General features: G+C 49.5%; 2 protein-coding genes across 3 annotated transcripts in view; one reads left to right on the top strand and one right to left on the bottom strand.

The window, feature by feature from the left end:
• PDHA1 (pyruvate dehydrogenase E1 subunit alpha 1) overlaps positions 1-1,126 on the top strand; it is a 14,723-nt gene extending 13,597 nt beyond the window's left edge. Inside the window, exons 10-11 of the mRNA XM_040633719.1 lie at positions 343-451; positions 826-1,126. Coding sequence (XP_040489653.1) covers positions 343-451; positions 826-990 — 274 coding nt within the window. The 3' untranslated portion in view covers positions 991-1,126. The remainder of the gene's footprint in view (positions 1-342; positions 452-825) is intronic.
• A 449-nt stretch (positions 1,127-1,575) lies between these two features.
• Positions 1,576-27,849, bottom strand: part of MAP3K15 (mitogen-activated protein kinase kinase kinase 15) — a 122,004-nt gene continuing 95,730 nt past the window's right edge. For both annotated transcript variants that reach the window (XM_040633703.1, XM_040633708.1), the window contains 15 exons: positions 25,768-25,901; positions 23,419-23,546; positions 21,643-21,773; positions 21,373-21,478; positions 12,699-12,856; positions 9,843-10,026; positions 8,956-9,115; positions 8,302-8,455; positions 7,337-7,522; positions 6,611-6,716; positions 5,523-5,748; positions 3,789-3,901; positions 2,821-2,930; positions 2,664-2,740; positions 1,576-2,175 (listed from right to left, as the gene is read on the bottom strand). In XM_040633703.1, coding sequence (XP_040489637.1) covers positions 2,076-2,175; positions 2,664-2,740; positions 2,821-2,930; positions 3,789-3,901; positions 5,523-5,748; positions 6,611-6,716; positions 7,337-7,522; positions 8,302-8,455; positions 8,956-9,115; positions 9,843-10,026; positions 12,699-12,856; positions 21,373-21,478; positions 21,643-21,773; positions 23,419-23,546; positions 25,768-25,901 — 2,073 coding nt within the window. In that variant the 3' untranslated portion in view covers positions 1,576-2,075. The remainder of the gene's footprint in view (positions 2,176-2,663; positions 2,741-2,820; positions 2,931-3,788; positions 3,902-5,522; positions 5,749-6,610; positions 6,717-7,336; positions 7,523-8,301; positions 8,456-8,955; positions 9,116-9,842; positions 10,027-12,698; positions 12,857-21,372; positions 21,479-21,642; positions 21,774-23,418; positions 23,547-25,767; positions 25,902-27,849) is intronic.

Here is a 27,849-nt window from a genome sequence, read left to right as displayed (position 1 = left end):
CCCCCCCCCCCCCCCGCCCTTCTCTGGGCTCCTAAACTTACTTCCTGCTTGGCATTCTGCTGCCTGCCAGTCTACAGTTCTCGCCACCCACCTAAAATGGCACACAAAGCGGCTCTACCACTTTCTTCATATCCTACATCTTGATCAGAGAAGCCAGAGGAATTGCCAGGGCAGAGTTCTCTATGAAAGAAAGATACTAGAATGTTTGCTTGTTAGAGGCAGCGTTCTTGTATCATCTTGAGAGTATAATTGCACTATTCCCCCGGCGACAGCTCTGTGTCAGAAACCTCCGCCTGTAGTTCGCAGAAAACCGTTCTGACCTACTTGTTCGCCTCCCTCTAGTTACCGTACGCGAGAAGAGATTCAGGAAGTAAGAAGTAAGAGTGACCCTATTATGCTTCTCAAGGATAGAATGGTGAACAGCAATCTGGCCAGTGTTGAAGAATTAAAGGTACGCTCAGCCAGCTTTTCTGCACCCACAAAGCTGCCGCTCTGGGGGAGCTACCTCGGTCAGTGGGAAAGTGCGGATGGTGGGGTCACAGGACATGAAGCAGTCCTATTTGCTTAACCTTGAAACCCAGCAGCACAGTTCTGTTTTCCTAAGAATAGACTTCAGATACTCGTCAGTGTTCCCATCGGTACTCCAACATATTCTGTGATCACTGCCATTTAAAAACCTCTTCCACAATAGCAACAACAATTAGTACGTCTAGTCCTAGAAGAGTTCCAGTTCCATACTAGCAACGTGTTCGAGTAGAACTAGTTGGTATTCTAAGCTGCTGTTTGTTTATTCAAAAACCTCTTGAACTGTAATCTGGTTTTTAGGAAATTGATGTTGAAGTGAGGAAGGAAATTGAGGATGCTGCCCAGTTTGCCACTGCTGATCCTGAACCGCCTTTGGAAGAACTAGGCTATCACATTTACAGCAGCGACCCGCCTTTTGAAGTTCGGGGTGCAAATCAGTGGATCAAGTTTAAGTCCATCAGTTAATGGGAGACCGGCTCCAGCTGTAAGGGACTCTGTGTTCTCAACTTTGTTAGGGAAGAAAACCCCGTAAAAAGAATGTAGGCCAGGCTAGTGCATGTGTTTTGTACAGTGTTGCATTAAAAGATGATATTACTGCCCACTTCAGGACTTAGTGTGACTATTACATACGGTTATTTCAGATTTCAGATTTTTTCCTTAAAATGGTTCTATTTCTTTTAATGACTGAGAAGTATTTGCTAAATAGTATACAACTAAATCAAAAGCCATTCCTACCTTTGAGGGGAGTGGGAGCATTCCCTCGACCCTTGCGCCTCACACACTCTGCAGGCACACCCTCATCAGTGTGGGGGCTGAAGCCTTTTCACAGTGACCGTCGTTTCTCAATAAAACACAATATTATCTCCAGGCAGGGGGTAGAAGGACAATTCCATTTTAATTTTTTTAAAGATTTTATTTTTAAGTGATGTCTACACATCCAACATGGGGCTCGAACTCATGATCTTGAGATCAAGGGTCGCACACTCCACTGACTGAGCCAGTGGGCTGCCCCAACAATACCATTTTTAAATAATCATTTCGAAGGCCAAATAACTTAATTTTCTTCATTTATACATTAAATACAAAGCTGTTTCCTTCAGTAGTTTTCTATTTACATTCATATCAAACATCAAATACCAGGCATATTCAAGTACAATGCCATTTTGTAGTAACCTGTGGTCTAAAACAGTGATGCCCAGCCTGTTACTTTAAACACCTGCTTCACCTTTCCAGTAGGTGCTACAGGGTCTGCTGAGTCTTCCACCGAAGCAACATTGAAGTTTGTTTTAAAGAATTCCATAATATTCTGGGATGTCAAAATTAGAGCACTGTTCTCACAACACATCAAGTTCTACTCACCTTTAAAACATGTTGATAAGTAACAGGTTCTAAAAAAAAAAAAAAAAACCATCCCATTTGAGTAATTCTTTAAAACTTCAAGTTCTTAAATAATGGGGTTTTCCTTATGTAAACTCGGTGGCATTCACGCGTATGTTAACAGAAGTTTTAACAACAAAGATGTCAGCTCTTGGCGCTGTCTGTCCCCTGGCCTAGCCGACTGGTTCGGCCTCGTGTTGCGAGGCTGGGGACCCCTGCGCCCTTCTTCTGTACTGGGAGACTGCGGTCCAGAGCCTGCAGAGGAGGCCACCACTAGGAAGCAATCAATCAAGAGTCTTCTTTAGAATCGGAAGAAAAGAGAAGTTCAAAGCCACACCACCAAATACTTCTTTAGGAGCCCTTATGTCAAAAGCTACAGTATATAATTCTAGACTTGTCTAGATTGCCAAAATGCAGTTCCTAACTTAGAGCTCTGTCAGCTCGTATTTGGGCTTGAGTAGGAGTGGCACGTGGCCTCAGAGGCATGTGCAGGGCAGGCTGAGGGAAGAAGTGCTGGAGAGAGCCCGGAAGCTATGGGGTTTCACGTCCCAATGGTACCCAACTCAAGCTGGGTACCCAAAGGAAACTCAGAGTGAGAGGGGAAGTTGGATAGTTGGTTTTCTGACTAAGCCACAGATAGGAAAGAAAATTAATTTCAACGAAGGGGGAAAGTGACCATCACTTTGTTTTCTACTGATTTAAAAGCACAATCACAGGAAAAAAAGTCATTTTCTATTACAGTGTTTTGAAGCCATTCTTACCGTAGTCTGAGGTGTCTTAGATCTTCCTTAGTGATGTCATTAAGAATGTCAGAAAGCGTATAGCCCTCTTCAACAATCTGAAACAAATATCAAATACAGAAGAGTTAAGCTGCTTTGTAGTAATGGCATAGGAATGTTCTTTTATTTACAAATTTACCTTTTCTATTGTACTCGCATCTGCTCCTTGCAGTTGTAACCAGTCTATGAGCTCTTGATCAGTTTTCTGCCCCTGAGACCCAGGAGGGGATGCTGGGTTCTCTGTAGTATCTGCAATGATGAGAAATTTGTTTTGTTGTATATTATTGTTTAACAGTAAAACTCTTCAGAAGTAATAAGTTGGATAAAATAAACTATTACACACAACATAAGCGTGATTTGAAAGGAGATGACTTAAACCTGTCTGAGCTGCTCTAATCCACAGTCCATAGTTCCCGGATTCACTTTGCAGAGATTAAAGGGACTACAGGTAAGGGTAATGTTACTTACTTGGGAATTTGATACACTTTATGTCTACCACTTTAAATGCTTATTCCAGTCTCTACAATGCCTTTTATAAGGAATCCCATCCTTAACTGCACGGGAAATCAAATGAGGACATGGAATTCAGTACTGAGATGTTGTGTCCACGCTTATCCATCCCACATTCCAAGAGGTGGCTGGCTGCAGCTCTTTTGTAAGTGGCACGAAATGAATTCGGTTTACTGAGGTTTCATTTCTGCAGTCAGTCACACTTTTTAGGTATGCAGTGCTGTGAACTTTGATGAGCAGTCATGTAACCATCCAGATGACAAATTTCCATCACCCCCAGAAGTTTTTGCAGCCTTTTACAATCCAGTGCCCTCCCCCCATTCTGACGCTTTCTGTCCCTCGAGTTTTGCCTGCCACTATTGCATCAGTATTCTATATCGAGGGACTCAGAGTGTCTAGCTTTTTGAATCAGCCTTCACTGAGCCAAATACATCCACATTTTTGAATGTACCAGTGGTTTTCTATTACTGAGGAGTATTCCAGAATATACTGGAGTACTTACTGCTTTACTAGAGAGTTAACTGACTGTGGCAAGGCTGACTAGAACATTAGCCAGATTTTAGGTGGTCTCACAAGTTAGAGCAAGTGGAAAATTACCATTAGATCTGAATTGTAACTGAAGATGATACAATTCTTGAGTTTTCTGCTCTAAGGTTTGCCGTAGAAGATTCTGGTACTCTCTTTCTTTCTGAACTAGGTGTTCCAAAAGTCTGGTTAAGAAAAAAAAATGCCATTATCCAGAGAGTCTAACACCATTCAGTTAACTCAAACACTGGCTGAACCTCAGAGATGGGGGGGATCACACAATCCCAACAGTCTGGTTTCTGCCTATACCTGGGTGCCTCCCTCGTGTTTCCTCCCTTGAAAACAAAGACCAGCACTCAGAGCATGCGTGTATTTTGCCTCAAAATGTATCATGAATCAGAAGATAACCTGAGGGTGATCAGTAAACTCAGCCAGGAGGAGCTGGTGATGACAGCTTGTCTCCCTGAGTCTCATCGAGTTGCTGAAAGGAGCTCTCGGGCTCTTTCCTCCTCAGAGGAGGAAGCCAAGGAGCTGGCAGCCCTGCTTCTGACGGACACTGGCGGAGAGCGGCAGAAAGATGAGCTCAAGCAGGAGGAGCACAACTGCGAACATGTGCGGAGCCCGGGACCGCGCTAACTGCTTCCCGGGTGCTGGCCTCACACGCTCGGGACAGACCAGGCACCCGCAGGTGCCACCACTCTGGGCAAGAGGTGCCGGGGAGGGAGGGCGCGGCTGTTGGTCCCCCTGATGACCCGGAAGGCAGCCGAGGGACTGTCAGCCGTGCAGAGGAAGAACCACCGAGCCCACAGGTAACGGTTTATACATCTGGTGATTATAAACCCTACCGGAAAATACATTAAAGAAGGGCTAAGTATCACAACTTCCACATTTGTCATATTTTAAAAGCTTTCAAATCCCCCCCCACTATCTTTTAATTAAAACTGTGGGTCTTTCAAACTTTAAAAACACTCTAGGTCTCTCTGAAAAGAAGCGATTAGATCTGCCTAAGGTCCTACTTCGGAGATCGCCAGGGCGTACACAAGCTTTCTTCCACGTTGCGGACACCTGGCCCCACAGCTCTGCCGTTATTGATGGGCAGCCCCAGTGGTCATGTGGCAGTACAGCAGCATTTGGAACCGGTACCAACTAGTTTGCTCTGCGTGTGGGTTGTATTTTTTGTAAGTCCACTGATGATGTGATTACCCAGTGCAAATGACCATCGTTTTAATTCATTTAACAAGTATTTTAGAACACCTGTGTGCCAGGAAGTGAATTAAACAGGCCAGCTCTCTTGGAGGGACCTCACAGCGACGCCAGGGTGCCCTGGCTGGGAAGGCAGTGCGCGAGTGCCTACCGGGGAATTGTGATAAGTCAGAAGGAAGAGTGTCACGGGGGAGGGCACACTGACACACACAGGGTCAGGGTCAGAGGCTACATGTCCATCAGATGAAGGGCCAACCACCCCCTGGCTTGGCTACTGACATAGGGACAGGCTACAGCTGCGCGCTGCTGAGCCGCCGGACCCGCAGGCCGCGCCAGGAGCCTCGTCTTGGTGAAAAGACAGAAAAAGAACTCCCAAGACGCTGCAGCCTTTAGCATGGCTGACTGCTGTGTGGCTGGTGGCAAGGCGTCAGAACTCTCTGATTGCTACCGTTAAAGAAAGGGAGGCATTCTCCCCCAGGTGAAGCTGAGAACACCTCCTCGTCCACCTCCTTGGTGAAGATACTCTTCTGAGACCTGGGACGGTCACTCAGCAAGTGCACGGATTCCCTTACTGGCCCCGGTCATCGTCCCACCCCTGCCCACCTGTTGGTCTCCTGTCGGAGCTCGCCCAGCTGGAGGCTCAGGTGCTGGTGGTGGAGCTGCTGGGGCTGGGCCTCGGGGGCAGCCGCCTCACGGGGGCCGCTCCCTCCGCACGCCACATGCGCGTCACTGCCAGGCACGTCTGCTGGGGGACAGTCCTCTTCTACCTCGCCCGTGTCCTTGTCCACCCCTTCGGTCTCCGACGCGGGCTCAAAATGGGCTCGGAGCTCTGCCAAAGCATGGAAGAAAGGACCACAGGCAAGGCCAGGGCTTAGTGTCGCTTACGTCCGGCGCCAGCACACGAGACTGCTCGGAGGCCAGCCCAGCCGCGGCGACGCTCCATCGGTGGCTGCTGACGTCACCAATGGGGAAGAGACTATTTTACTCCGTTCTCTGCAGTGAAACGATGATCACCCCCAGTTTACAGATGACAAAACGGAGGCTGAATGTTAAAATCAGTTAGCCAAGGACACTTTTAACAAGGTACAACCAGGCTTCCAACCTGGCCTGGGTTCTTTTTACTAAAGAAAGGTGCCTGCTTGCACTGGGGCTTAATGAAGTGCTGGGGTCTAACAAGCTCCTTGGCCACGCTCAACCTGGGCAGAAGCCGCCACGACAGGGAGGGAGCAAAGTCAAGAGAGCAAGTGGCAATGTCAGCAGAAGCTGCCCGGAGCCCCCTTCCCAGGATGAAGTCACCACCGGAGAGTGAACCTGGGTATTAAGCTGCTCTGACATTTCATAAATGAGAGTACGGAAGCCTAAGATTTCTAGAGCTACCACGGGAGGGGACAGGAGATGGCGCCACCGACTCGAGCCTGCAGTCGGCGTTCCTGTGTGTAAGGGGGCGCGCTGCGGGATCCTGGCCCCCGGGCTCAGGGCTCCCTCTCAGATCACAAGCTTCGTCTCTATGCGGGCTCCTTGGTTAGGCCGAGAGGGCACATAAGTACGGCTGCAGAAGTTCTCAGCGTTTACTGAATTGCAGGGAAGTACGTAGCCCAGCTGGGAAAGAGAAAACGGGCGTCGAGTGCAGAGGATACTTGTGATCTCTTCCATGGCCTGAGCCTGACCTTGACCGAACAGGTGGCACTTACCCGGGATGAGAATGGTGACCGCGGCCTGCACTGCTCGACGGATGATGTTGTCCATCGCAAACATCCAGTGGGGCCTAATTAAGTGGTTCCTCAAAATTTTATTTACCTACAAATCACAAAAATGCAGATTTCTGGTCCATTGTACTTTTAAGAAGGAAGAGTTATTCTAGTTTACTTCTACTCTGAGATAAAATGTCAACCACGCTGCTCTGTGTTTCTACCTGACTTGTTTCTTCCGGACGGAGCGTTCCTGCCAGCTGCCCCCGAATCATGCTGGGTCTAGGGGACAGGAAGGGATTGGATCTCGCACACCAGGCCTCTTCACTGTTTATTCTAGGAGCATTTACTGAGCACCTGTGAAAGGTCAGGCTCTTCACCGGGAGCCTGGGACACAAAGCTGGACCAGACACGGTTGCAGGCCTGCAGCAACTCACTTCTGTTTGCACAGACACATAAGCCTCAGCTGGCGGATGCCACCTGTTCCCGAGTCCTGTAAGTCCTATACTCCTGCTCTGAGCAGCCAAAAACTATCAGCCCGTTCACCTGTACTTGCATATTCTGTGTTTAGAAGGAACTCCTAAAACATGGGATTTAGGTGTAAGCAGCTTAGAAGAAATAGGGACTTTGGGAGAAGACGGTAAATGAACTCCTTGGTCCTGCCCTTGAGCTACTTCAGTGGGCTTCCTGCCTTCTAGCACGTTCTCTAGGACCAGACAGAACACTTACAGCATCCTGAAATCCAAACAGTACCAGGTGAATCTGATTGATCGACGAGCTGTCAAAGTCCAGGTCCACCTTTAGCTTTGATATCGTGGATGCCATCACTCTGTGCTCCGGGGAGCGGATGAAGTCCCTCAGGATCCCAATTATTTGCTTGATGTGGCCGACTGAGAGATGCAAGTCTTCCGAACTCTGATCACCGCCCCACCCCCACCAAAATCACTTTCATTGAGTAAGTCAGAGAGGGAGGGGAAATTCCGCAAGTATTATGTGGATACCCCAGGTGAGAAAGGGTCTGTTTCTGGAATTCCTTCCCTATTTTTTGTTAGGTGTCCCCTCTCCTCCCTGGGCTACACACACACACACACACACACACACAAACTAAACCCCTCTGGGGATGGTTCCGCCCTCCTGTTGAACCCCGTGTAACTGCCCCGCCCCGGCGCACCCTGGCCCCCTTGTTAGAAGGCCTAGTTCATAGTAAGGCAAGTGGCCTCTTCCTAAAAAGACCTTCCCGCTTCCAAAATAAGTTAAAATGCAAATCTTCTTATCCATAACCTTTCTCCCTAAAGTGGCTGCTCTCCCAGCTTCTGAGGGCAACTCTGTGTGTCCTGCAGCTGGGGTTTCAAAACAGGGGATTCACATGAGTCAAGGGCAAAGTAAGGCTGGGAGCCCCTGAGCTTCGTGCCGCCTTTGGCTTGTTTTCCACCAGGGGGCAGCACCACTCCATCAATGCCTGGGTTCACCGCAGTGTTCCGCAAATTCAGGCTTCAGGGGAGTTTTTTTTTTTTTCTTTGTATTTTCTTTTGTCTTGTTGGAAGAGGGAAGGACGTTGGGAAATACTTATGGTGATTACCGTAACTGTGCAAACGTTCCAGGGTAGCAGGAGCCTCGGTCCCGTTTGGACCCGTTCCGGGACCTGGACCCGGGCCGAGGGGGCAGGATTAGCAGCTCCCCCGACCTGGCCCTACCTGGGCCACGCACTCCTGCAGGTTGGAAGCCACCTGGTTCTGCTCCTCCCAGAGGATTTTGTACAGGATGGCACGGCGCTCGCTGTCCTTGCGCAGCAGGAAGAGGCCTGGGTCCCTGTCCTCTGGGGACGAGGCTGCGCTCTCATCCGGAACACTGCGGACAAACACAAGCGACAATCCCCATGCGTCCCAGAACGAAGTCTCCACGCTTGGCCGCCACGGGGGAGGGGCTAAGCGGTGACTCCCCCGCACTCCGCACCCTCAAGGTGAAACCGCAGATAGAAGAGAGATGCGGTGTTTTTTCTAACCCCAGGAGCACCAGTGTTGGGAGAGGGAGGAAGAAGGTGGGGTGAGGGGATGGGGGGAAGGGGGAGAGACTAAGGGGACGTTTGAGGGGACGATGGGAGGAGGGGTAGAGGAGACAGGAGAGAAGGGGAAGTGAGGGCAGGAAGGGAGGAGAAGGAGGGAGGAGGGAGGGCGGTAAGTGACTGCAGTGAACCTGCAGTTTGCTGCCTTCCTCGCCTGCAGCGGCCTGTGACAGCACAGAAAGAAAGCAAAAGCCCTTGGCGGTCTGGTTTTGACCCGGAGGTATCTGGCTCCCGGTGACCGCGGGCACCTCACAGGCCCACAGTGGAGGGAAGGGGTGGGCCGTACCTGAGCAGGTGGCTGAGCCTGTGCTTGGGCGCCCGGGCCTTCTCGAAGAACATATCCAGCTGGGCATCGGAGTCCGGGGACACAGAGCCATGCTCACTGCTGCTGCTGCCCATGGGCTCCCCAGACGTGGGCAGGGCTAGGGCGGTGCCCTGGGTACTCTCTGTGTGGGGGAGGACAGGGAGGGGGGAGGGGGAGTCTCAGCCCCTCAGGCCGGGTGACCCACACAGGGGCCTGCTACGTCCAGTCACCCAGGGGGCCCTGAAATGTAAGTTCCGCTTCAGCAGGTCGGAGATGGGCACACTACGGCGTTTCTAAGCAGCCCGCAGGAAATGCTGACGCAGCTGCGGCCCCGCGGGGAGCGAGACGCTGAGCCTCTCTGTCCTGGCTTTGGACCCCATCCACACCAGGAGAAAAACAAATGGCTTCCTTTTCAGAGGCCACTTTTATGCCACTGCGGGGTAGGACTCACTGCCCCAGAAGGGGTCACTTGGCTTCTGTGGCCTGTGGGACAGCTGCTGCAGGCAAAGTCCCCGATGTGCCCCTTAATCAAGGTCAGGAGCAGCACAGGGGGAAAGGCCAGGCTGTGCATGCAGGGGAGCCCCAAAACCCCAGCCAGGGCACCTCTGGCTGCCCTCCTCGGCACAACCCCACAGGAAAGACTCTAACAAGGGGGTGTACCGCTGTCACCTGCCGGGCTCCCTGCGCCTGTCAGGAAATGAAGGACCATTCGCTGGCTGGGGTTTGACAGCTCCCACACTGGCTGCACCCACCCCTGCCACACTTCACAGCACCGGGCACCGTGCGGGAGGCTCAGTGCTCTCAGTGACAGAGGAGCCCGGGCATCACCGCGCCCAGGGCGGCCCCCCAGCTGTCCAGGTACACCTCACCTGCCGGCTTGAAAGCAATTCGGTTCTTCTTGCCCTTGTTCACCTGCCTTAAGAAACCCTCTCTGAGCAGCTCGGCAGCAGTGGCACGTTTGTGGGGGTCAGGCTCAAAACAGGATAAAATGAAGGCTCTGGCATCCATTGAAAGGCCTTCTGGAATCTCCGGGTGGATCTTAAACATCCCCACCTGCATTTAAGGGAGAGGTGACCGATGTGACTGTGAGGCCTCAGGCACACCCAGGTATACAAGCCTTCAGTACAAAGCTCCTACCCTGGCATCTTTGAGGAGCCGGTGGAGGAGACTGTCCTCAGTCACTTGCCGGGCTGGCCTCCTGGGACTTGCCTTTGCCCAGCAGGTTACAGGAAAAGTGGTATCAGAGGAGGTTCCATGGACGGGGGCTCCAGAGTTTGGGATTGGAGGCAGGGAGCAGGGAGTTACTCATTGCAGGGCCCAAGGTTTCAGTTTAACAAGGTGAACACACCGAAAGCTCTGTGTACAACGCCATACGTGGACTCAGCAGTTCGGAGCATGCGCTTTCAAGTCTGTTAAGGGCGCAGAGCTCACGTTAACTGTTCTTACCACAATAAAACACACATTTTTGAGTTTTAGATTTTGAGAAGGTTAAATAATGCTGGATGGAATATAACCCCCAAGATGTGAAATGCAGGACACGTGATGGGGGCGCCCCTCACCTGAGGGGCAGGGAGGGAAGGGCACTAGGGGGCCAGAGACAGAAATTCAGAAGAACGCCAAGAAGAAAGGAATGGCTTGCCTCCAGACTCCCAGGAAGCAGAGAGCAAATGTGGGCAGCACCCTGGCCCCGTGCCGATACCTTCTTTCGAGCAGCGCTTTGCTGTCACTCCAGGGTCCCTGTATTAATCTGCTGGGGTCTGTCACCAAGTACCACAAACTCGGTGCCTCCACACTATGGAAATCTGTTTCCTCACAGTTTTGGAGACTGGAAGTCTAAGATCAAGGTGCTGACAGGGCCACACTCCCTCTGAAACCTCCAGCAGCCCCTTCCTCGCCTCTTCCAGCTTCTGGTGGTGGCGGCTCGTAGACACGTCACCCTCACCCTGGCCTTCACGTGGTGCCGTGTCTCTTCACAGCATCAGCGCTCAGGTCCTGAGGTTTTTGTCAGCACCGCTACTGCCTGTCATCCCGAGGCCCATGACGAAGCTGCGGGTAAGATCTTCGAAAATCGCGGCTGGCTCCATCACGGATCCGCACTAAGCACGGGGAAGGTCGCTGCTGTCCCCCAGTCCTGCTGTCCAGGGCCTTGCTGAGACTGTGGGTGCCAGAACATACTTGCTGACTTGAGGTCTTGGCCTTGCAGCTGCCTGACAGCGGCTGGGAGGGTGGGAAGCGCTGAGAACCTTCTGCAGGGGCCTGCACTCAGCTCATGGGCAGAAACCTGTACTCACGCCTTCTAGTTGTTTCTGCCCAAGAGTGAGCTGGAGTGTCTGGCAGAGATGCCGGCAGCAAGGCTGCGGGGCAGACAGGCCGAGAGGCCACCACACCTGGCAGAGAAGCAGGAAGCAAGGCCTCTGGACCCTGTTCTACTGGGCTGCTTTGGTGTGCTGGGGCCTTCCTGGCCACTAGCAGTGAACCCGCTCTCTGCCTTCTTAGCCCTGAAGTGAACAGAAATACTCCATCCACAACCTCTCTTCAACTTTTAGGAGTGTACAAAGAGCCAGAAGCCACAGACCTGACCGACCTGAGACATGTGGGGCTGTCCTGGCGTCAGCTTCCCCGGGGGGCAAACATGTCCCTTCCCAAGGGAGCAGGCCCAGGGAGAGGGGGAATCCCCGCCCATAGTGGCCAGTCAGTCCTAAGTGGGCCTCAACACATGCGGTGCCCTGCCTGCCAGCTCTAGGAGGGCTTTTAGAATGACAAAGTACACACCGTCTGCTACCCAAAGTCCCACCTCTTCAAAACCCAGTTAGAAACCTGCGCTCCAAGACACAGACTCATGAGGCCTTTGAGCCTTGCCCAGTGTAAGGGCAGACACACATTCTTAAAAAGAGGTTTCATCCTCCCTGGTGCAAATAAGGGGAGACCCTGCTTTTCTTAGAGTACTTACTTTAGAAAACGTGTAATTCCAAATTCTTGATCTGAGATGCATGTGAATCTTTTTAAAAGGTGAATAAACCTCTTGCCAAGAATGTCTTTCTCAAGGACCTGGGGCCAACTCCTGGAAATGTCAACATCAAGGAGCAGACATCCGCATCTCCCAGTTTCTACAGGAAGGGAAAAGCCTAACTAAAGTAGTGTCTTGCTCCAAAACTACCTTTTTTTTTCTTCAAAGATTTTATTTGTCACAGAGACAGAGAACCCATGCATGCGCAAAGGGGGAGGGGCGGAGGGAGAAGCAGACTCCCTGCTGAGCAAGGAGCCGGATGTGGGACTCGATCCCAGCACCCTGGGATCATGACCTGACCCACCCAGGCGTCCCCAAAAATTACCCCCTGTCTTAAAGATTGGAGAAGTTTATTTTTCCTTTGGGTAAAGCCAATTAGCTAATGCAAATGGTCATCTCAATCACCAGGTGCCCCCGGACACACTAGTGTGACCCGTGGTGCTCGCCAGTCCCCGCACGGGAGGACTAGTCATTTCCTTTGACAACACGGGTGTAAAGGGTGGCACTGCTGGGCTCGAGAGAAGGACATGTTCCTTCTGTCTTTGCGGTCACTTAGCGGATGGCCCGTGACAGGCACCCATTCTGAGGTAATGCTTATTCAATGATAAAACTGTTTTCTTTTCTGCCTTCGTGGAGAGGTTTCCAGAGTGGTGGGAGATTTCCTTTTGGCCTGTTGCTTCCCCAACACCAGCAACCTCAATCAGCAAACATGTCTTACTTTGAACATTGCTGCCTGCGGTTCGCCGAGCTCGTGGAACGGAGGTCTGCTGGTGGCCATCTCGATGATGGTGCAGCCCAGGGACCAGATATCCGCCGGGGCACCGTACCCGCGAGGTCCCTGGTCGATAATCTCAGGTGCCATGTACTGCAGAGTGCCTGTGGGGGGGAAAATCGTGGGCATCCTGTCGCTCAAAAATCTAAGTGAACCATTAGTAAACGAGCGTGTGAACTTGAACCCTCTCATTAATGACCGATGGAGCCTGTTCTCAGGCGTAAATGATGTGGTTGCATCCTTTCTCTGATCAGAGACACACAACGCGCCTTCCTTTGATACTAGTCACGTCGAGAGAAGATTGCTCAGCTCCTCAGATGAATGGGCCCCGATCCAATCCAATAAGCACACAGTAGGGCGCAGCCGATGTGGGGAAACAGTGCCTGACCTCGAGGAGCTGCCTAGTGGCGGAGACAGACAAGAGGGTGATGGTGGGCGAACGGAGCAGGCGCTAGAACAGCGGGGTCCGAGAACACGGGTGGAAACTGTGCTTGGCTCCGCCTGCTTCCAGTCGGGAAAAGCTCTGTCTGGATCAGCTTGGTTTTCTGAGAGGTACATGCCAAGACAGGATCAGACATACAAGAGATTTACTGGGGAGAAGTATATGAAGGATAAAGGGGGAAGGAGCAGGATGGGCAGGGGGAGTGGTCGGGAGAGGGGAGGGGGAACGAAGAAGTGGGGGGAAAGGAGAGGGGAGAAGAAGTGGGAAAGGAGAGGGGGAACGAAGAAGTGGGGGGAGAGGAGAGGGGAACGAAGAAGTGGGGAGGCAGTCTCAGAATAGCAGCTCAGAGTTCGCTCAGGCCACTGGGGTGTCCCTGACCAAAAGCTGCCCACTGGAGGAGTCCCACGTTGTTCTGGTACCTCCGCCGTGCTCTGTCATTGGCCAGGAGCAAGCAGGGTAAAGCATGGCCCTGCCGTGAACATGGGGGTAAATCCACGAAAGGCGGCACATGGTGTCTTGCCGGGAAGGTCAAAGAGGTGGACAAAGCGATGGGAGGATTCCCAGGCCAAGGGAAGAGCCTGAGCAGAGGCACAAGGGTGTGAAGTACAGAGCGAGTTCCAGGAACCACAAGTGAAGTCTGACCACAGGGCAGGGAGTTAAGAATTAAAAATTAAGGAGGCAGTGGCCTGGGAACAGCCCGAACGGCAAACAGGATATAATGAAGGCTCTGGCTTTGGACTTTCTCCTGTGGGTCACAAGCCAACAGAGGTGGCTACAGGGAAGGTGGCGATCGGACAGAGCGCGGGAAGGAGAAGGGATTGCAGAGATGGGGGTAAGGAGGTCAATCAGGGCTCTGGGAGTGAAATCGTAGGTTTTTCTTGAAACTAAGGCTGAGGAAAGCAACAGACACTATATGTTGGCGAAGTGGTTTATAACTAACAGCGAACTTGCAGAGGACACAGGCCAAGGCGTGAACAGAGAACACTGATGCCCACAGAAATTCAAGTGCCTGTCTCAAGATCATGCAACCAAAGCAGGTTTCCAGAATCTTAGTCAATGAAAACAAAGGGCTTGTTGGTTAAAAAATAAAAAATTGGGGAGCTACCTACTACATCTTCCTCTTGAAGATCCAATATCTTTTAGCATTTTTCCTTCCAATGACCATTTGGAAAAGCTCTGACCCACAGATTTTTAAAAAAAAGATTTTATATATTTATTTATTTTAGAGAAAGAGCAAGCGCACAAGTGCGGGGAGGGAGAGGGACAAGCGGACTCGATGCTAGCGCAGAACCTGACGCGGGGCTCAATCCCACGACCCTGAGATGGAGATCATAATCGTAACCTAAGCCGAAACCAAGAGTCGGTTGCTTAACGGACTGAGCCTACCAGGTGCCATCCACAGAATGTTCTGCAATAATGACAATGTTCTATGCAGTTCAGTATGGTACCCATTACCCACATGTAACTGTTGGGCCCTTGAAATATGGCTGGTGAGACTGAAGAAAAGAATTTTAATTTCTTTTAATTTTTACAAAGTCAAACTAATTTAAGGTTCAATATAAACTGGGTTGGGTCTGTATGCTCAGCAGATCTGTAGGGCACCAATGATGGCTTTGGTTTTCAAAGCTGAAAGCCTGGTAGGGAAGTGTTTGGCTGGCTGCACGGTTGGGCAAGACAGGCTCGCAGCACTTGCTGCATTGTTAGGAAACCCCAGAGCCCCAGGGACGGAACTTCCAGTGACACAACCTCCCTTCCCAGGCTTGTACTGCTGTGAACAGGGAAGCGAGAGGCCCTGGCAGACGATGTGCCTTCGAGCTAATCCGCAATCCATTAATCGAGGAAAGACTTGACGCGGTGCTGTTCATTAAGCTGTTACTGCTCTGCTCCGTTCTATGATGCTGGGCTGGGCACTCTGCAAACCACGGATCTGCTTTGCGGCAGCTCCCTGTTATGCTCGGTCGCTAGGGGCCGCTAGAGAGCCCGAGAGCGCCCCCGTGCGCGCGCACGCATACCTACTAGGAGGGAGGAAGGAGAGGTTACTGGCTCCCCAACAGATGCTGCTGTTCCTCGGCGGGAGCTTCCCTTTGGACCCTCAGTTGGTTCCCGTAGCAGTGCTTGGCTCCAGTTTCTAGCTTTTCTGTGCCCTCAGTTTCAGAACAAGCTTCATCTTGCCCTGCTCCCTGTTACCTGTTCCAGTCCAGTAACAGCCTCCTGAAAAGTTCCAATTCTACCCTTGCTTGTGCTCCCCCCAAGCCCTGGGGGGATAACTCAGTCCCAGTTAACAGTTCTTTCTACTAAATTCTCTCTGGAAAAGTAAGTGGGGTGATTTTGATTTTCCTGCCTGGGTGCCAACTAACACAATCACTAAAAGTCATTTTTTTAAAGTTTATTTAAGTAATCTCTACACCCAACGTGGGGCTTGAACTAAGGACCCCAAGATCAAGAGTCGCATGCTTTTCCACCTGAGCCAGCCAGGCGCCCCTAAAAGTTAATTCTTAAAAGAGCAAGAGAATAAAGTTTTACAAAGTTATGCAACATAGAAAATATCACTAAACCGAACTGCAATGGTTTATTGACCCTGGTCAAACAACTGTCCACTTTGACACAACTGCTTCAAAACTGGGGAATAAGTCTGCTTAATGCTAAATTTGGAGATTTTCTCTGTATGGAAACATAGTGAACATCACCCTTTGTAAATGTAGGGACTTCACAATGACATCCATATTAGTTATTTGTTGCTATGTAATAAATTACCCCACATGTTAGCAGCTAAAAACAAGAGTTAGGATCTCACACAGTTTCTACGAGTCGGAACCCAGGAACAGCTGGGTTGGGTAGATCCGGCCCAGAGTCTCTCATTAGGCTGTAGTTGAGTTGTCTGCTGGGCTGTAATCACCTGAAACCCAGAATGGAGCTGGAGGATCCACTTCCAAGCTCAGGTGGGGTTTCGGAAGAAGCTTTAGTTTCTCGCCACATGGGATCTTCCAAAGGGCTGCTCAAGGCATGGCTTCCCCCAGAGCAAGTGACCCAAAGACAGCAAGCAAGAAGGTGCCCCACTGTCTTTTCTGACCCTGCCTCCAGGTCACACACCGCAACTCTGCCTTCATCTGCTCATTAGAAGTGAGTCACTAAGTGTAGCCCACATTCAAGGGGAGGGGATTACACAGGGCTGTGAATGGCAGGAGGTGGGGGCCCCTGGGGGACGTGCTCAGGCTAGAACTCAGGTCTTCCGTCTGCACATCTGGAGCTATTCACCAGGACACCGACGACAGATGCAAGGAATCCGGCAGGAGCACAGGCGAAACAAACGCTGCCTGAACAAAAGTGGACTTGATGCAAGGATTTCCAAAGCCACAGTGCCACTCGTGCCCATGTAGCTGGAAGGTGGAGAGCAGGGAGAGAAAACTGGGCGCTCTGCTTCATTGACTACCGTATTCCTCGAAACACCACTCACTCACGGTAAACATCCAACAGAGACGGAGCCACACAACTATTTCAAAGAGTCAAGGGACTGTCCCCAACTGGTGTGCATGTTGTGGGTGTACATTGCTGCACCAAAATGGCTTCTGTCGAGAAACCAAGATCCTGGGGCCCTGCGTCGCGGGCCAGAGGTGGGGGTCGGGGTAGGCATCTGATTAATGCAGAAATGCTGGGAAACTTGCTAGCCTTTATTCTGGCTCTCCTAAAGGCATCATATCCTTTCTAGACTGCATGTCCCCAAGGAGTGCCTACACACAGGTCACTTGGTCGACCAGCCAGCCACGACTCTCAGGCAGCTACGCCCGAGCAGGAGTGCAAAGCTCAGAACACGGTGACGGGAGACCCGCAGGCACTGACACAGCCCCCTGGGGACATGAAATTGACTGGAGGCTTCTGGACAATTACCCAAGCAGGATTTTTAAATTGCCAGCAAAAAAAAAAAAATGCATGGCATAGGATGATAATTTAAAAGTTTTGAGTGAGGTGCCAAGATAAAAGCCAGACATCAAAGCACAAGGCAAGAGACCGACGACAGGTCCATGTTTCCAAGGGGGTCTCACACAACTGGTTACACACCTCACACGCAGGCCCCAGCCCAGGGGCCTTCCACCTGCATCAAGGGGTTAAAAAGGTGGAGAGGGGAGAGACTGGAGGTGGGAGGGTGTTGAAAGCTATTTCTTTAGACACTACTGTGCCGGGAGGGCTACGTTCTCAATACAGGAGTCGGGGAAGGGCTGTGCCCAAAATGGTGACTAAGGCAACTCAACACTCACTCAGGACCATCGCACTTGAAAGGAGGCCACATGCATAAGCATCTTCTACAGGCCCTGGAAAATATTGAGCCTGACCCCAAAGTGTCAAAATTTCCTATTAATGAAGTACAGAAAAGAGAAATAAGGTGCTTCCTGTGGCCCCAGGGGCCACTCTGGTTTCCCAGCCCAAAGATGGGCCTGGTAGGAGAGGACATCACTTTGTCCGGTTCCCATGGGAGGAAAAGCAGCTTAGAGCTGCAACCCATAGGGTCTGGGGCTATCATCACGTCCTCTTGACAGTGGGTGAAAGATGCATGATCCCTGGACACCAGATGTGGGACCCATTGTAAAAATAGTGCTTTATCAGGGCGTGATCCTGGCGTTATGGGATCGAGCCCCGCATCAGGCTCCTCTGCTGGGAGCCTGCTTCTTCCTCTCCCACTCCCCCTGCTTGTGTTCCCTCTCTCTCTGGCTATCTCTGTCAAATAAATAAATAAAATCTTAAAAAAAATACAGCTTTAGGGTTTTTTTTTTTTTTTTGAGGGAGAGAGAGAATGAATCTTAAGCAGGTGCCACGCCTGGTGCAGAGCTCCAAGCGGGGCTCAATCTCCGAGCGGGGTTCGATCTCACAACCCCGAGATCATGACCTGAGCTGAAATCAAGAGTCAGATGCTCCATCGACTGAGCCAACCCAGGCCCCTAGGGTCTTTTTAAAAGGAATCCTGCTCAAAGGCCATCTCCCATGGCCTGAATCCCTCAGGAGAAAAAAAAAATGGATGAGTGAATACAATGTGAGGGGTAAAAGTGGTGGGGGGCAGCGGGCAGTCAGCTAAAGGACAGGTCTCTGCCCAGGACGTGGGAGTTACATTCAGAGGGACCTGGCAGGAAAGTGTTCCCAGCTGGGGAGCAAAGAAGAAGGTGGGAGTCAGGGGAGAAAGGGTGAGACTCCGTGCTGACTTGCTGCTAGACCCGCCATGACAGGGGAAGAGTGCCGTCCATGGAACGAGGACCAGAGCGTTGACAAGTGTATTAGCAGGGCCCCTTTCAATCACCCAATTCAGACTGCTTCTCAAAGTGCCATTAAGACTTCTCTCAGTTGTCTCAGGGTGGCTGGCAAAGACTCAGGAAAGGACTAGTGCCCTGGACAGGACGCAGAGGGCAGTGGGAGACAAAGAGATGACTTTTGGGGTGCCTGGGTGGCTCAGTCAGTTAAGTGTCTGCCTTCGGCTCAGGTCATGATCCCACAGTCCTGGGATGGAGCCCCGCATTGGGGGGGGGGTCCCTGCTCAGTGGGGAGTCTGCTTCTCCCTCTCCCTCTGCCTGCTGCTCCCCCTGCTTGTGCTGTCAAATAAATAAATACAATCTTAAAAAAAATAAATGAGATATCTTTTATGATTACAGCCTCTGAGTCTGACAGGTTCAACATGTTACCTACAGAAACTCGATTCTCTCAAAGGCTCCTGCCATCCCTAATAACCTGGGACTTCTAAGTGCAAATTGGTATTTATTTTATTAACAAATACTTCCGTTGCACTTGCTGTGAGTCGGGTACTGGTCAAAGCACTTCACCAATATTAACTCATTTCATCCTCAGGAGCATCTCCATTTTATTTATGAAGAAACTATGTATGGTACAGAGACATGAAGTAACATGCCCAAAGTCACACAGCCAGCAAGTGGATGAGCCAGAATTTGAACCAAGGATGTTCACAGCCAGAGGAACAGAGTTCCTGTCCCAAGAGCCAGTCCTAGCCAACTACCCGAGAGGGATGAAAACTTAGGTCCACACAAATGTTTGTCCTTGACCTTTCATAGCAGAATCGTTCACAACAGTCAAAAAGTGGAAATAATCTAAATGACCACTAAATGGTAGATGGATAAACAAAATATAGTCTATCCATACCATGGAATACCATTCAGCCAGAAGAGGAATGGAGTACTGATACATGGCACAGCGTGGATGGACCTGGAACAGATTATGCAAAGTGATAGCAGCTGGACACATAGGACTACCTACTCTTCCATTTGTATGAAAGCTCCAGAGCAGGCAGATCTCTACAGAGAGTACATCAGTGGTCACCTGGGGCTGGGGTGGGGACGGGGATGGACTACAAGGTGCATAGCGACCTTTTTGGAGTGATAGAAATGTTCAAAAATTGGACCGTGGCAAAGGCTGCACAACTCGGAAAATTTATGAGAAACCACTGGATCCTGCACTTCAAACAGGTGCATTTTATACCCAATAAAGCTGTTAAAACACAAACAAACAAACCCGAAGCAAAGGGGGCTGACCCTAGCCATAATGGCCCTTCCCCCCCTTCTAGCTGGCTTGCACCTACAGTGAAAACCCTTCAGAGGAACAGAGGAGGGGAGGCTTCAGGGCCAGAAGTTGCCTTAGGCTCTGGCTCCCTTTCCAGGCTCTGAGAGCCTCCGGGCATTTGCATGGAAAAGCCCGGCCCCATCCTCAGGCATCCAAGCAAGGGCTCTGCAGGAAGCAGCTGACACTTCTCTACAGAACTGCTCTGTGTTGCAAAGAGTAATGATATGCAGGGGAATTTCGTACCCAAAATGAGACCCCTTCTTTATTATCCCCCAAACACCCCTGCATTATTTTGCAATGCAAAATGCATGCCTCCTCAAGCCAATTACTTGGGAAAATGTGATATGCGATAATGGATTATACATGCATTTTCTTTGGGATTTTTTTCTTCTCTTTGGGGAAGCTAATTATGAGGTAAATTGTCAGAAGTTTTATGTTTTGAAATAACTCCTTGTCATATCAGAGACCCTCTTGCTACATACTGCCAAGCTCATTGGTGGCTTCTGAAGAGGAGGACATAAGTCATTTTCAATTAGGGTAATAAAAACCGTGCCCGTCATACATGCACACGGACTCACGTACACATGTTGATACACGTATATTTATATCAGAAACAATAAATGAAAGTTCAGTACACTCTTTGTGAGATCCTGGTGGAGCGCGTGGTGTGATATTTTCCCATTTCGACGTGCACGTACCTCTGGTGTTAACAACTGAGACGTCATTTCTGGGAAGTAGAAGTTCTCTTTAGCTAGAGAATGTGTCTCCACCGTGGGCGTCCAGCGGTCGACATACAACAACCCTCTTGTTGAAGAGAAGTTTTTCAAAGCTGAGACATTATGCACTAAAGCCAAGGCCAAATCTGTCCCCTCCACAGCTCGGTGCCCCAGGGACAGAGAACGGTCATGCTTCTACACCGCTTACTTCCGAGCTATCATGGTCTAAGCAGTGTTTCTTAATTCCGTCAAGCAGGATCTTCGTGATCCTTCTTATTACACCTTAGGGGACCACAAACCTTTACTTTTTCAAAATCGGTACTTCTTTCCAGGAATCAATTCCTTTTAAGCAGGAATTTCAAAAAGCCACAGGTAGCTTTTCGAACCTCATTCGACTCCCTGGTCTTATAAACGGAAAGCTAGCGGGTCATTTCGTTCCACTCTGAATCCAGTCCCTCTCAACGCTTCCATGAGTCCATCGCTGACACATGGAGAAGAAGACCCAAGCCCTCAACCCCACCTACAAGACCATACTCCCTAGACCGATCAGCTTCCCTTGGAAACATAACCCTATCAAAGCACGAGGTACCAGAACGAACTAAGGTAACAGGCTTTTATGACAGACCAGTAAAGCGCCCTCGCGAGTCGTCTGAGGACTACTGTGATTCAGAATTACCCACAACATTAACTTAGAAGAGATGCTGCTATTTCGCTGATTGGTGAGAGACCCTCAGAAAACCTCAAGGAGAGCACCACACCCACCCAACCTTTGAAGACAGCGACGACCATCATCATCTGAAGCTGCGGACCATACCCGGTCGGCTTCTGTCACGGACCGGCCACACTGCACTGAGGCGCCCAGGGACCGTGACTCCAGGCGGCAACCCGCGCCCAGCCCCGGCCCACTTACCAGCAAAGGTCTCGGTGCACGGATTCACTCCTGCAAGCCGTTTGGAGGTTCCGAAATCAGAGATCTTCACCACTCCGCTGTAGGTATTCACCAGAACATTATCACCCTGTAGAAAAGGAAGAACATCAAATACTTGGGACCTTAAGACACAGTCTCAAGTCTCTGGCAAGCCTAGCCTCGGTACTCTGGGGGCAGCCACGCTCAGTTTCCTCCCAGACACCGCCAGCCAGCCAGCCAGCAGCTGGCATGGTCCCAGAGACAAGCAAGTACCTTGATGTCTCTGTGCACGATCTGGTTTTCGTGGAGATACTTCAGGCCTTCCAGGATCTGCCTGGTGTAGAACTTGATGGTGGGCTCCTTCATCGGCCCCCATTTTGACCGCAGAAGAGCAGAAAGGCTTCCTGGAAATGGACACAGCAGAAAACTCATCAGCATGATGAAGGTTCAATCGTAAGAGCCAGGGAGACCAAGCAAGGTGATATTTCTCACCCCACATCAGCCATCACACCAACATCCCTGCCCCGTGCAGTCTTTCCCCCTCTGTTGCCGGCTCCCAGACGTGTAAGCTGTGCAGCCAGAGAAGGCACCGCAGAGGGAGGGTGAACGGAAGCCCCTTGTGACCTCTGAAATTCAGTGGGGCTCCCTTTGGCTTTATGAACTCTGTCATGTTGAACAAAGTCAGGAGGAGAGCACAATGATGCGCTCTGGCCTGGGGAGGGCCGGCCCCCTGCTGCAGATGCTGCCTCGGCCTGACACCTTACACAGTGCTGAAGGAGCCCTGCTCTGCCTCAGTTTCTCCAGCTGTAAAAGGGGATGTGCGCATGTTTCTAATTCTGCTGTCATCCTTAAACCTCACCCCTGGAAAATCAATTAATGTGAACAGTGACTGACATATTTTCTGCTAGACTAGGAGCAACTTGAGATTAGAAGAAATTGTATTTTATCCTTAATGTAACCTTCAAAATCTTGCCCTCTCAATATATGCAGTTAGGCTCTGGATAGAATAGTAGGCTCTTAATAGCTGTTGCTTAAAGCAATGAATGATTACAGATTTCTTCTTTTTTAAAAAAAGATTTATTAGTTTAGCTTAGAACGAGCGAGTAAGCACAAGCTGGAGGGGCAGAGAGGGAGCGAGAATCCCAAGCAGACTCCACGCTGAGTGTGGAGTCCGACGCGGGGCTCAATCTCATGACCCGGGCCCAAACCAAGAGATGGATGCTTAACCGAATGCATCACCCAGACGCCCCTGAATACAGATTTCTAACTGAAATGTTTGTGTTTGTATTCAGATCATAATTATCATTTTCATTATTTTGTAAAAAAATGAACATTTATTGAGCTCTTGCTCTCTGCCAGGCACCATTTGAAAACCTTTACATACACTATCTCATTTGATCCATCTAACAACCCACTGAGCTAGGGTCCTTATCGCTCCAATAATTATTACAATGCCAATCATTGGAGTAATTATTATTACTCTGATTTTACAATTCATTTATTCAATCAGAAAACTGAGGCGGGGGGACACAGACGTAAAGAATTTGCCTGAGGTGCCACAGCTTGCAGGAGGAGGCCCAATTCAAGCCGGACACTCTGGCTACAGAGCAGAGGAGCTCCCCCCGCCATGACACTGCCTGCACTTGGGGGATTTTGTGGTTAAGGAGGTGGTTCTTGATTTCACAGTAAACATGCTATTCTGCGTGTCATTTTTAAAACCTCTGTCCCCTCATCTCCAAATTAGCTTTAAACTCCTAGATGTGAAGGCTTCAAGGCTGGAGACTCTGCTTTATTCATCTGGCTCCGGCACTCAGCCCAGCAGCTGGCCCTCGGCAGATCCTCCATGAATATTTGATGACCGAATTAAACCAGAAACAGACTATTTATGTGACATTGGAAAGTTGGTCTCCAACTCCTCTGAGAAGCAAATGTTCTCCCACATCTAAAAGGTCTGTCACTTTTTAGATGGCAAGATGGATGGTGATGGTCACATCACATTTTCATCAGTGGTTTTCAGCGTGTGAGACGAGAGTACCAGGGAGTACTCACCCCCGGGCACCTGCTCCATAAATATCTTAATGTAGCCATGCTCGGACACAGAGCCCAGGTAGCGGACGATATTCCGGTGCTTCAGGTGCTTGTGCAGCGCTATCTCCTCATGCAGAGGCTGAGAGTACCTGGGAGGCAGAGCAAAGCCAGCATCACCTGCCGGGTCCTTGGGGCTTGGGGTCCGCATGGCACTGCGCCAGTACCTGCCCTGCTGCTGGGCACCCCTTCCTTCTGGAAATGGTCTTTCCCTTGGCTCCCGGGAGAGTACGCAGCTTCCCATATGTAAAATAGGGGACAGTAATAGCAGCCACACAGGGCTGCCGAAGGCCAAAGTGTGTCAAGTGTCTCAGGCACTCACTGGCGTGCCTGGTGTACGGGAGGTACTCAGTAAATGACTGCTCTGGTTAGGGTCTCAACTCTCCATGTATCCCTTGCCTCTCTGAGCAGGCCCTCTCCCTCTGCCTCTCATGAAGAGTGGTGTTCTGGAAGGTTCTGTCTTCAGTTGCCTTCTACTCTCATTCCTCAAACTCACTACGCTATAGCAACAGCTACCTAACGGATCTCCTGGGTCAGCGTCTGGTTTCTTTAGTCTATTCTCCCCTGGTTGCCATATTTCCTCTTCCTGAAACACACACCTCATCAGATCACCTTTCATCAAGTCTACATAAAGACCATATTGCTTGACATGGCACAGGAGGAACTTCAAACTCAAGTCAGACTACACCTTTTGAAAATTTTGCCTCATCTTAAGAGCACCCCACCCCCATTCTATATTCAGGTCACAACGGATAATTTGTTGTTCTTTGAATACACTCTGTGCCTTAACAGCTCTATTCTTTCCTTAGCATAGAATGCTCTGGCCTCCTCTTTTCTGCCATATGAACTTCAACTCATCCCTCAAAGACCAGCTCAAAGAGGATTTATCTTCTCAAACTTACCACAACTCACTCAGGAAAAGTGATTCCTTTCCTCTCTTCCACAAACATTCTGTGCACCCCCCCATTGTGGCACTCATCACTTTGACCCCCAGGCAAGGTATCTGCATTCCCTACCAAACCAGGAGCACCCTGACATCAGGACAGCATCCTGGGCACCTCTTGGTCTCCAGGGCCAGCCCAGAATCTGGCAAAGAGAAGGTGCCCAACATCATAAGTTCAGCTATCACACTTAGGGAATGGGACAAGAACAGTCTCTAAGGTCCCCTCCGGCTCTAAAATTCCCAGAAAAACAATGGGCAACGAAAAGCTTAACTATTGCAACCAGCCAAAGGAGGTGGTACATGCCAGCAACTTCCCCCCCAAAATACAACTCTACCACCTTATCTGGCATGAGCATAAGAGAAAGAATACTGGACAAGGAACTCAAGAGACTGGATCCCAGTCTTGTTCCCTTACATCCTTGAAGAAGTCATTTAATCTTTCCCAGCCTTAGAAGAAGCTAGAGGAGTTCATTTCAGGACTGGCCTTTTAGCTCAGATGGCATAAATGAAAAGACAGACGAATGAACGAGTGAATCAATGAACGGATGAATGATGAAGGGTCTTAAAGCTGCTAGAAAGCACTTGTAACCCATCCCTAACAATTCACTGACACCAGGACAGAGGGCTGTTTGCATGTGTCCATCAGTGTCAGCACTGAAGGCAACATGCAGATGTCATCTGAACACACCTGTGGAGGCCGGAGCTATTCTTTTTTACGTGGTGGCCATTACTCTGGAGGTAGGTTCTCACAAAAACACTGGGCAGTCAACACTGCAACGTTCTTGTTTAGAATTGGGGGGGGGTGTGAATTTAAAAAAGGAATAAATATTATTAGACTCTAAAAAATATTGAATAAGTTACTAACAGTGGTGGTTTAAAAAAAATAGCCCCAAATGTAGGAGGGTGAGGTTAAAGGGCAAGGAATAAAAAAAAGTCTGTATTGCAAAAAGCTAATTTTCTTTTCGCCACATTTAATTTTCTGTAACGATACATCTGAATAAATCATAGCCTTTTAAAACTGTTACAATATGAAGTAAAGCACCGAGTCACATTTTAAAAAAATTCACCAATATCTATCTATGTAAAAATGTACAACTTTAGACCTAGTGGATAAGCGGAAATAAAACCACAGTTCTCTTTTAAAATATGACTCTTGGCAATCCACATGCCTCCAAGTAAAGTTGTTCCGTTTTCTTCATCTATTTATAACATGCAAAGAACAAAAGCAAATCACTGTTGTAACAAGAGAATGTTACATTTTTGGACGACACGATGCCTTCATTCTTGAGTCCCCTGCGCCGTCAGTGATGGGCACGGGGTTTGGGTGTGGAGGCGGCACCTGAGAAAGAGGAAGGCCCACCCTGACTTGCCTGCTGTCTCTCTCCGGGATTTCCTTGATGGCTATTCGCACTTGGTTGCTCAGGTCTCTTCCAGCAAACACGACCCCATACGTGCCTGTCCCCAGCACGACCCTATCGCCGTTTGCGTCGTGGTCATACTCATACTGAAGAAGGCAAAGCAACAGGATCAAAAAGCACCCAACTTGTGGTGGAGCCCCATTAGAGCCTAAATGTTGTCCTGCAATTTTTTATTTATAAATAATGTTACCTGAGTACCAGGCAGGTCACATTCCTTAGGTTATGTAATTTTCACTAAGTAATTACTTTCAAAGGGTAGAATTCTCAGTTACTTATATATTCACGACATGATTCTATGAGATGGAATCAAAAAAATTTAAAAATACAGCTCATATGTAACTCAGTGGGCTCAGCTTTTGGAGATTTTGTCCCACTTTAATGCTGCAATTTACAGCATGAAGGCTTCTAAGCCATGTCCAGCACCCCAAAGAGCTGCCGTCCTGCATGATCCTTCATTAGCTTCTCAGGAAACCAACCTCTTTCTGTAGCCCAGAGAAGAACTGAAGGTCAATAAAATGCTCTTAATACAAAGCACACACGCAGGGCTTCCCCCTTTTAGATGGACAGATCTAGCGTCAAACGCACTGCACACGTTCCACCTGGAATCGCCGTTGCTATTCTATTCCCCCAACCTCATTATCAAAAGTTGCTGTACAGCTGCATTCTAGTTGGTTCTTCTCGAGAACGAAAACAAATATAACTCTAGGCTGAGCAATTCTTGCGTCTGTTGTTTTCTGTGCTCCACTGTGCCTACTTGCAGAAGTGCACAGAATGTGTGTTGGTCCCTTCCAACGTGCTTCGAAGGATACCCATGACAGTTAAGATCACCAACAGGCCCCCGTCACGTCTGATTTAACCAGACGTCAGCCTGCTCCATATGAGGCTTCCATCTCACACCTTTCTCGGCCCCTCATCTGTTACCTTCAAAGTGCATCACTCAGTTCATTTCCACCACAAACTCTGATTCTAAACTAAGAATTCAAGACCTGAGTCAATTATTAAAATGAATTTTTTTGATATTTTCTGAAAGCTCAAAGAATGAATTTCAAACTACCTTGACCATAAAAATCTCATTAAATTGTCATCAATGGGACGATCCAAATTAGTGGCCAATCTCAACAGCTGTCTGAAGACACACAGGTGTAACGGTGTAATAACTGGACTCGAGCTGCACTGTCCACAAGAGCTTGGGATTCTCACACCTGACACACTGGCTATTATCAAAAAGGTAAAAAGTCAGTGTTGGCAAGGATGTGGAGAAAAAGGAACCCTCGTGCACTGGTGGTGGGAATGCAAACTGGTGCAGCCACTCTGGAAAACAGTATGGAGGGTCCTCAGTAAGTTAAAAATAGAGCTACCCTACGATCCAGCAATTCCAATGCCGGGTATTTACCCAAAGAAAATGAAAACACCAATTCAAAGAGATACATGCACCCCTATGTTTACTGCGGCATTCTTTACAACAGCCAAGATATGGAAGCAACCCAAGTGTCTATCCACAGATGAATGGGTACCACGAGCTGGCCAATTATTTCTCTTGTAGGCTCACAAACATTATTAATTAGCTGAGAAAAAACTTCTATATGTTGTACACAAAAGAAAATTTTACTTCAGTCCTCACCAAAGTTTTCTTAAATATTCTGGCTGAGAAGATACCAAAGTAATGAGGTTCTTCAATAGAGAACTCCGAAAGTCACGGATAGTGATGGCTAGCTTGCTCGTAAGAGAGTTTTTTGTTTTTTTTTTTACTGTGTATCTTTGTTTTCAGTGCCCATATAAGTCTTTGCGCTTTTGCTATACACGTATGTTTACTTTTATACACTTTTCCTTCTGTTTCACAAAGTCGGGGAAATCGTGTGCTTCCCGAGGGCACGGTGCTTGTCCTGCTGCTACGCCTCAGTGCGTGCACGGTGCTGGTCATGGCAGAAGCCTCCCGGCCGCTGTGTGAACTGAACAAATGGGTGTTTCCACCTGGCTTTGAGACACCATCTCCTGGGGGCAGGTTCTTGTGCAAGTTCAACCCCCCCCCCCCCC

The sequence above is a fragment of the Ursus maritimus genome, assembly GCF_017311325.1.
Source record: "Ursus maritimus isolate PB19 chromosome X unlocalized genomic scaffold, ASM1731132v1 scaffold_X1, whole genome shotgun sequence".
In the NCBI taxonomy this organism is placed as follows: Eukaryota; Metazoa; Chordata; class Mammalia; order Carnivora; family Ursidae; genus Ursus; species Ursus maritimus.
This window is presented reverse-complemented; position numbering and strand designations above follow the sequence as displayed.